Below are 10,120 nucleotides of genomic sequence, written 5' to 3' on the forward strand. Positions count from 1 at the left end.
CATGTTGTCTAAAAATGATTCCTTTGTTTTGTTGCAGTCCATTAACATTTCGAAGTGCTCAAACATATGCTTTTCAAGTAAAATTGACTAATTTTTTTTATTTTACTGACAAGAAGCCGTTTCTCTATGTCTCTTCTTTGCCGACTGAAAGAGTCCTTCATCAGTTGTGAAATCTTACCAAAGTCTCTATCCTTGAGCAGGTAAAGAGCTTTCATTTCCTCAGCCTTCGCATTCAGATCAGTTAGTTCAGCAACACACTTTTCATCCCTCTTTTGTTTAGCTATTGCGTTGGTTGACCTATATGCGCTTTTCAAATTTCCAGCTCTGTACGTTAACTGGGATGTAAGGGACTGCATTTCCACACTAATTGTAACTTCTCCAACAACATCCTTGAAGGAGTTTGGAAATTGTCGCACTATTGTTTCTGCAATTCCTTGGAAATGTTTTTTTGGGCCGGAGTTTGCTTTATGTATCTCGTCAACAAGAACTCTTATCATTTGCAATTGGTCACGAATTGCAGGCCTAGCTCCAGGCATGTATTTTTTAGAAGGTGAACTCCAGGGTAAGCATTTTCGTCTCATGACTTGACCGGTCTCCTTGGAGCTATTGTTTGAAAATTCTATTAGTTGATGTCGAGAGTAATAATTTCCATATTGCAAGCTGGGAAAAATAGTACCGTTTATACTCATGCACAAAATTTTTGTGATTAAACCTCCCTGGGTAATAGCGGCGTGTGTTCCACCTAACAGAGCGGAAAGTGATTCACCTGGGTAAAATTGCTTTGAAATAAGATGATACAAGGTGGTAAAGAGGGATTGAATTTGGCATTCCAGGAAGTGAATCTTGTTGGTTTGTTTTTGAAGAAATGCAGTGATAGTGTCAGATGCTTCTTGTAACAGGCGAGTGGCTACCAAGCCCAGTTTCCTTCTAGATATTGTGTTAGAATTCTTTATTGTTTCATTTCCATCTACATTTGAGGAAATGGTAGCTTGCCATATGTTGAAGGGCCATATCGTTTGCTGCAAATACCTTTGTCAACAGACTTCAATTTGCTAACCATTTTACCCTTCATGGGAAGTGGAACCCTGCTGCTGAACAACCCCAACATGACAAGTTCTTCTGTAAGATACCATAAATGGTTTGAAAAGGCATCAATAGCAGCATCAGCACAGACTTTGTCTACTTTTCTGCATTCATACAACCTTTTTAACAGTAACAAGTCATTCAATGGAGCACTGGAGGGGACAGGTGCTGTTGTCCATCATGGAATATAGAAAAATACAGAAAACTGTACAAAACGATTCAACATTTTAAATTGTTGAGAAGCAAAAACAGCACCTTTTGACAATTCAGATAATATGAAACCAAGGAAGTTTCCACAAATATTTAATAAAACTACCATTTAACGTTTTATAGGCAGAGAAAACTTTTTCTCTCTACATTGAGAAATTCCAAGTCTGACTACTGAGAAATTCCAAGTCTTTTAAGACAGACTTAATGTTCAAAGCAAAACCAGCCATCACAATGAACATCTACCGAAGTATACTAATTTACAGTATTTAGATAAGCAATGAAAATTAATAGACGGCATTGTTATTAATATCAATTCAATATGATTTCAGTGATTATAATACAATGTAATATAGTAGCGTATCCAATTAATTAGCGACGACCTTTTAAAGCACACGTTAATTTGAAAAGAAATGAGAATTTATCAAAAGTCTCAGTCATTTTAGAAGATTTACACCACCGGTTACAGGACCATCTTTGATTGTTTCCTTGACAGAGCCAACTCTGATTGATCATATACGCCTTGGAGAGCAGCTAGTTGAGAAAATTCAGATAATATGAAACCAAGGAAGTTTCCACAAATATTTAATAAAACTACCATTTAACGTTTTATAGGCAGAGAAAAGTTTTTCTCTCTACATTGAGAAATTCCAAGTCTGACTACTTAGATTGCTGGAAGATGGAGACTACCGTTTCTTCGACTGTTGTTTTTCTTTAGTCATTGCAAACAAACTGTACTTCAGAAACGACTGCAAATAAGCAGGCACTAACTGATCAATGCAATAAACAAAGAAAAACGAAACACATACACTGCTTCGACGCGTGACGGAAACCTACCAGAAAATTACCATCAGGCATTGGAGCGTGTAAAGCAATGTTGGAAAACGCGTTTTCGAATATCAAATTCTCATCAGTGCAACTACATTTATGAACACAATAGCAACGGTTAAATTTAAACTCAATACAATACAAAGATTATAAGGACATATTCTCAGTGTTCAATTGAATATTAATAAATCCAGAGACATCAGAAAATCACTTCCCGCATGCAATTCCAGACCGACATTACTCGCTTAAGTTTTTTTTTTGTTAAGACAGACTTAATGTTCAAAGCAAAACCAGCCATCACAATGATCATCTACCGAAGTATACTAATCTACAGTACGTAGATAAGCAATGAAAATAAATAGACGGCATTGTTATTAATATCAATTCAATATGATTTCAGTGATTATAATACAATGTAATATAGTAGCGTATCCAATTAATTAGCGGCGACCTTTTAAAGCACACGTTAATTCGAAAAGAACATTAAGTCTGTGTTAACAAAAATGTCTGTCTTCCTCTCTAACTTTGGTTGCCATAAGGGCCATCTTAATTGCATACAACATTTTGGCCATCCAGCGAGCTTTGTAAAATGCTCCTGGGCGATTGGAGCTTTCAAAGTTTTCACCTTTGTCATCACTTAGGAATAGAAGAACTAGCGTAACAAGTTCTTTGTAGTCACCCCGTGTAAACTTTTGTTTAAGCAACATTTTACACAGCTCTGTAATTTCATTTTTCATATCAGCCAACTGCTCATCACTTCAAGGAAAATCTAATCCTGAAATAGTCGAATGAGTAAGCTTACCAAAGTTTTCCTTGAATCTTTCAAACACTGTATTTTTTGGCTTTTTTGCAACTTCAACTTTTAAGGCATCCCACACATGTTTCAACAAAACTTCTCCAATGTGGTGCTGGCATGAAAACCACAACAATTCTCTCCTAAGTGACTCTTGAACAGCTACACAACCAGCCGTCTTAATGCCCTGTGTTGGCTAAAGTAGTATCAAACAAGGAGAGCTATCAAACAAGCAGTTTCAAATTTTCAAAAGCTTCACTGCTGCATTGGCAATGAGAGTTCCAGCCTTTCCACTGGACTTGTGTAGGAAAGCTGGCACACCAAGCAATTTTGTCCAATCAATGCTAGATAGCAGAGTTGGTAATCGTTCTTCTTGTTTAACACGTGTCAAGAGTATCTATCAATTTACCATCCCAGTGAAGCAGGTCAACTGTTGGAGCTTTCCAATTATGCTTGATTTTCTGTACAATACAATTTGAAGCTTCAACTTTGTATCGATAGGCAGTTGATCAGTGTAAGTTTACAGCATCAGTATTTCCACCACATGCAGCTATGATTGTAGTTAGTGTTGCAGACATTGCTGTTGGGGTTATCTTGTTTCTTGTTGAAGTGGGAACTACTTGAGACTTCAGGATATCATGAGGAACAAAGATGTTTGTTCTTGTTTTCATAACACGTTTAGTCGTTTATGTGACCTCTTTTGAGTTGACAGAGAATAAATTGAAACAGAAACATCTTCCGCATCAGTACGTTCATCTTCACTTAAACCTGACAATTGAACAAATGTTGCATCTAACTTTTGTCTTCTCTTCTGATTTCTTTTCATTCTTTGATCCTCTTGCCAACGAAGTGATCTCTGATTGTCTATCTTTGATATTTTTTAAATCCACTGAACTATATCGAGCTACCGATCAGTCATCATACTATTCAAAAAAGAAATATCCTCATCAATTGCAGCGATGTCTAATGGGCATTTTTTCGTCTTGCTTTGTTCCATCTTGGCAAGGGTATTTCTTGGCCAAAATTGCATAGTAGTTGCCAACTTGTTCTTGAACTCTTCAATCAAAGGATGATCTCTTCTATCAAGGTTAATTTTCCTTGAGTTTGCATATTCCTTGAATAAAGCTAGTACTTTTTCCGGTCCACGACATGAAGGCGCGAACAAAACGGCGCAGAAAAAACGGTGCAGAGACAAAATGGCGCAGAGACAAAATTGCGCAGAGGCAAAACGGCGCAGAGACAAATTGGCGCAGATTTATTTGTTGCAGAACCGGTTTTCGTTCATAGAGAACTCATCAGTACAACTATTAATAAATTATAATAAACATTTAGTCAAAGTAGAAGTGAAATTATCAGCTTTAACAATAGTTAATCGTCCAACATTGAATGAGTTATCTCCAATTCCAGCAAGATCATAAATTTTGCGAATTTGTACGTCATCTGTTACTTGTCCAACAAGAAATGTCCCAACATTCCAAATATCACTGGTCGCAGTATCGAAAACTTTCATTTTCTAAAGTCATTTTCATTCTACATTTTCTATAGGAGATCCAACCGTAGCCAAACACGGATCTTTTCTCAGCAGTGTAATTTTAATAAATACATGGTGACTTAAATTTAATGATAAATATCCGCTATTACATTTCTTTTAACTTTCTTCTATTATATAGCAGTTAAGCAGTAGCTTCAGATTGTAAAAGTTGAATGAAATTTTACAAAAGTTGTAGTGCTTATATACCGAAAAAGAACAACTGTTAACAATCTCAAATGAAATACTGAAATGGCAAAACACATTCAATAATGAGGTAGTATTTCTTTTACAACAACATTAGCTGCAAAGCGATGCAGCTAAAAACGCAGCTGGTGAGATAACGCAAGAACGCAGCTGGTAGCCTACGCAGCTCTCATACTGCGATGTAATTACCTGACGATGTGATATACTGCGATGAAATTACCACGATGATATTACTACAATGAAATTACTGCGATGAAATTACCGGACACCACATTAGCTGCAAAGCGATACAGTATTTTCTGTTTTGTCTCATCTTTTCGTCTCAGCTTTTCTAATAAGACCATGCAGCAGAGAATCACTTGTAAATGGGTTTTTAGTTTAGTTCCATGTATCTGAAGGTGTTCAATGCCAGGCGTTTCAAGGATGATAATCAAACGAACATCAGTGCTTCTTGTTGCCATACTTTTTGTTGTGTTTTTAACTCATTCAGCAAGAGTCATACAAAAGTTTTCTACTTGTATTCAAAGTCGCAAGAATTGAAACTATACTTTCAAAACGGCAACCACAACATATTGTGAAACAAAACGACAAGCGCTGATTAACAAAAATGCAAAAGAAAAGACCTAAGGGGAACGAAAGCAAGGTACATTGTTTCAATGAAAACAAACCAAACTACACAACACTTTTTATACAGATCTTTGCATAAACTTGAAATAATTAATATTATCTGAAACCAATAAAACAAGTTTAAATTAGCTGAAACAGATTTATGGAGTGTAAAATATAAAACAATTTATTAATAACTCAAAATATCATTCAAATAGGAGAAAATGAGTTAAAAATTGGAAGTAGGGGTATTTCAAACATTTTTCTGATTTAATTACGTTATTTTTTATTAATGTCATTATTTTAATTTCACAATGGCACCTAATTAAAACTTAGTAATCATTTAAACTGGATGTTTTACGCATCTTTTCTTCAAAACATTTTGACACGAGAGCATTTCTGGGATTAAAAATGATCATATTGCTCTGTTAGAGGTAAATCTCATCCAATTTGCCTGATATTTTTTCTGAGGGTTTTTTTACACAAAATCATCACAGGAAAATAATGTGAACTGTTTTCGCACACTCCACCTGCAACACCCTAGACTGCATGTCCGAGCGAAAGCGGCCGATGTCAGTTCACATGTGGTTAAGCCTGGCTGATGCAAGCTTTGCGAGGGACATTCCCGGTTGACGGGGATCGGCGTTGCATATAAAATCAAGGAGCGTGGATGTGTGGTTTTGCTACTCCGTGTTCCACATGTGGTTCGTCCTGTGTTCCGCACTTAACCCAAGTTCTTCTGCGTTCTTAAGTAGTTGTTGTGCAGCAGGCAGAAAGCTGCATCTTGATTTCAACCGCTGCTTTATAGATGTCTTAAAAGGTGACCAGATGTCTCAAAAGAGGCGTATGGACCTGAAAGCTAAAGAATGTGGTGCTTTAAAACCAAGTATTCAATACCAGGAATAATTTTGTATGAATACAAAGGATAATAATCATATAAATCACTGACTGTAATGCATTCAAAATCTTGTAGTGAAGATGTTTTTACTGAGTGAATTCCCAAACCATACATAAACTCAGCAACACACCTTCTGATAACCACACAGATTTTCATGTCAAACAACACAACTAAGAATACCTTACCAACAGCAGCATCGAATCCGAGTTTCCCAAGAATGACATACTTCTCTTGGCAGTAACGTGTTCCACAAAACATAACCCATTTGCTATCAGCATGGTAAACATAACATTATCTATTTGATATTAGCATGGTATTTCTCTAACGAACTTAGGGTGACGCTGGAATAACCGCATGATCCTGAATTATCAGAGAACTGCAACTCTGGTTCAAGTTTCCAGCATAAGTCAGTTTCCAGCAAATACGCTTGGTACATTTGATGTTATTTTGCCATTGTTGCAGCAACATTTATAAAATGTCCACATTATCGCACACTGCGTTTGAAGTAAGCGTGTTTTCCTTCAAACCTAAGTGTCCATAAATGCATCAAGGGCCCAAGTTGATAAGTCAACCACGGATAATGAGTTAAATAATGGTGCTTTAGGCAAAGTTGTACATTTGGAAAAGTGTAGAGCGCATATCAACGTATTTTTCAATCAACAAAGATATGACACTTGGTCGCAGGGCCGGATTAAGACGAAACTGGGCCTGATGCTGCAGCGCAAAAACAGGCCTATTTTTTCTAGGCATTGGTACATATGCATTCGACACTCTGACTCCACCGTACACGCGTAATCAGACCGACCAAAGAGCCTTTATTGCTTTCGACACAGTCAGCCAAATTTTAATGAACATGAACAATAATAACGACGTGTTATCGTAAAAACTCGAGAGTAACATCAGGCTATGTAACACCAACACAATTCAATACCAATATTGCCTGAAAAGCGGAGTTAATGAAGAAAAGGCTAATCCAGATCAACTTAACGTTGGCATATTGTCAATGCTGCGCTAGTGCTGCTTACTTATACTACTGTTTTTCGAGCCTTAGCAAGCGCGAAATCTTCGATCATGTCAGTGCAGTCAAGGCTGCTCAGCACCTCATGTTCAATGCTCATAAGCGCCAGCATGTTTAGCCTTTCCTCCCTCATCGAGGACCGCAGCTCTCCTTTGACTATTCCCAGTTTTGAGAAGCTCCGCTCGCCGGAGGCATTAGACACCATCAAGCACAGATAGATGCGCAAAGCAATCTCGACGTTTGGAAATGTTTGAGAAAGGTTCAACGACGACAAAAGCTTGTACATGGTAAGCTCTGCTGACTCGTTCACACTCACCGATTTCTGGGTGCGCATAAATGCAGCAAACTGTATGAGCTCAGCCACCAGCGTGTCTTCCAAGTCATCTGGATACGAGGAAACGAGATTTTGAGCTTTATTCTCGATCTGCTTTATGCTCAATGACGTTAGCTCCGAAATAAATCCGAATGTTGTAGATATATCCTCATACGCCTTCATTCACTTTTCCAGTTCAGCTAACAGTCTGTCGATCATGACCAGATATATATGGGTTTTGAATGTTTCCCTAGGGGTGAGGTTTTCTTCGTTTGCAGCTCCTTCATCAGACATTCGCTTTCGCTTACGGCCTCGACGTTCTTCAGCCTTGTATTCGCCGTGAGGAACCTTTTCGATCGCCATCTGCTCATACACGTCAAATCTGTCCCGTGCAAATTGAATCGTGTCGACCAGTGATGCCAATAAACTAGTTGCCGTATTCAGACTGACTGTAGGGTCTTGGAGGCTAATGCTCGTACTGTTGAGACGGCATAGGATATCGTTCCAGGCAGTCGCCATAACTGCTGTCTCAAGTTCGTCCATCCTGCGCGAAAATCCGTCGGCCTGGTTTCTCGTATCGGCCTTCTGCTCCTTATCTGCCGCAAGCTCATCCAGGACTTCTTGAATGCTCTTCCACCCTTCTACTAGCGCTTTGACAGCATCTGCACGTTCACACCATCGGGTTCCAGACAAACCTTTGAGCGTTAATGTGCAGCGATTCTTCAGTTTCTGCCAGCGATATGTCGATTCAGACAGGAAAACGTATAGTCCATTGACAAAATGAAAAAACCTGGTACAGCCAGCGCAGCTATTAACAGCCTGGTCTCCTACCAGGTTTAAACTGTGGTTGCAGCATGGAATAAAAGCAGCATATTTACATTCTCGCTTCACAATTGCCTGGACACCGTTGTACCGTCCTGACATGTTTGACGCATTGTCATACGACTGGCCTCTGCAGTTAGTAACATCCAAGCCATTTTCCTTCAGAAAGTTCAGAAGTATGCTAGCCATGTGCGTAGCGGTGTGTCTCATCATAGGCAAGAATGTCAGGAACCGTTCAACTGGACCCAACGGCAGAACATATCGAATAACAATCGTTAGCTGGTCGAGGTGTGATACGTCAGGTGTAGAGTCAATCGAGACAGAGAAATACTTCGCCTTGGCTTCTTTCAGGATGGTGTCCTGCACCTTTTGTCCCATGAGCTGCACCAGCTCCTCGCAAATTGTGGATGACAAATAAGAAATGTGACCTTTCCCGCGGTTCGCATATTTTCTAATATGGCTAGCCAGCAGAGTATCGTACTCCGCCAACAACTCAATGATGCCAAGGTAGTTACCATTATGAGGGGAACCTATGATCTCATCTGCGCCCCTTATAGCAAGGCCACGCTTAGCTAGGAATATCAGAACGTCGATGAGCCGCTTTACAATCTGGCGCCAGTAACACCGTTCTTCCTCGACCTGTTTAGCGGCTAGGTAGTCAACACGACCGGCCTCCCTCTGTCGGCTCGCAAAAGACAACATAGCCTTGCGATGACCATCGCTGCTTTCATGCATTTTTATTCTGGATTCGCCTGACCTCCAATTGTCGAAACCGCCGGATACGAACTTGGTTGCTTGAACAGCATTACCACCGAACAACTTGCATGCAAAGCAGAACACCTTCCCGGTCGAAGGCGAGTAGCACAACCATTGTCTATAGGATTTTTCACCATTGAGCGGATGCGTACGCACGAAGAAGGTCTTAGTGCATCGACGTTGGAATGATTCACCTAGGTATTGTCTGGCGCTCTCTTCAAACATCGATTCAGTGTGTTGGCAGTGTTTTGAACCTTTCTTGGCCCAATATTCTCGAGTGTCAGCGTTGATTTTACCCCACTGTCCTAAATCATTGGTGATATCCTCCAGCGTTTGCGCCAGTGCTTCGCCAGTGATAGCGTCTCCTTTCACCTCTGCTCTCTCCGCTGAACTTTCCCGCTCTTTATCCTCTCTTTCCTCATCAGGTTCATCTTGCTTGGCCTGGTCTTCAGGAGCGCTCGAATTCGCAATCGCATCCGACGCAGGCAATTGAGACGAAGCTGCTCGCATTCCAAAGTATGAACTCAGTTTTGGAATTTTCGCCAGAAGCTTTTCTTGTTCTGCTGCTTCTTTCCTTTTCTTTTTCGCTTTATCCCATCCACTGAGTTGAGACGCCATAGCAAGCGTGCACAAAACGCAGCTAAATTTGTAAATTGTGGAACCGTAAAATTTATCGCATTAACTTGAAATCTTCCGTTACAATAAACACAACGCCGTATATTTAGCCTACGTCACAGTGCAAAAAAAAAACATTAGCAATTGTCTTAGAATTAAGGCAGTCGCTAGCGTCCAAGTGAACCCCAATGCTTTCCATCATTTTTTGTTATAAACTGACACTGGTTTCCATCATTTTTTGTTGTGAACCGGCAGTTGTTTGCACGGTGTTAGCTTGTGAACCGGCAATGAAACAACATTGAACTCAACAATAATGATTGCTAACTCTTTTCCCAACCATAATGAGTACTAATCTTACTGCCTTAACCTAATCTATTCCTAAGGCTTAGCCTAACTCAGTGGTTCTCAACCGCCGGTCCGCGAAGTACCGTATCTTACTTTCTGCC

At 39.6% G+C, this 10,120-nt stretch overlaps 2 protein-coding genes across 2 annotated transcripts; both read right to left on the bottom strand.

Annotated features, from left to right (window-relative positions):
- Window positions 1–7,175: 7,175 nt before the first annotated feature.
- Window positions 7,176–7,664, bottom strand: LOC145769066 (uncharacterized). The gene has a single exon (XM_082580662.1). The coding sequence runs from the start codon at window positions 7,662–7,664 to the stop codon at window positions 7,176–7,178; it is 489 nt and encodes a 162-aa protein (XP_082436788.1).
- On the bottom strand, window positions 7,665–9,677 carry LOC145769067 (uncharacterized). Its single transcript, XM_082580663.1, has one exon. The coding sequence runs from the start codon at window positions 9,675–9,677 to the stop codon at window positions 7,665–7,667; it is 2,013 nt and encodes a 670-aa protein (XP_082436789.1).
- Between the last annotated feature and the right edge of the window lie 443 nt (window positions 9,678–10,120).

This window comes from Aplidium turbinatum, chromosome 4 (assembly GCF_918807975.1).
Source record: "Aplidium turbinatum chromosome 4, kaAplTurb1.1, whole genome shotgun sequence".
Lineage (NCBI taxonomy): Eukaryota > Metazoa > Chordata > Ascidiacea > Aplousobranchia > Polyclinidae > Aplidium > Aplidium turbinatum.

Bases quoted from the DNA above. Each gene is read 5' to 3' on its own strand.
- LOC145769067 (XM_082580663.1), bottom strand. From the start codon at position 9,677: ATGGCGTCTCAACTCAGTGGATGGGATAAAGCGAAAAAGAAAAGGAAA.
- LOC145769066 (XM_082580662.1), bottom strand. From the start codon at position 7,664: ATGAAGGCGTATGAGGATATATCTACAACATTCGGATTTATTTCGGAG.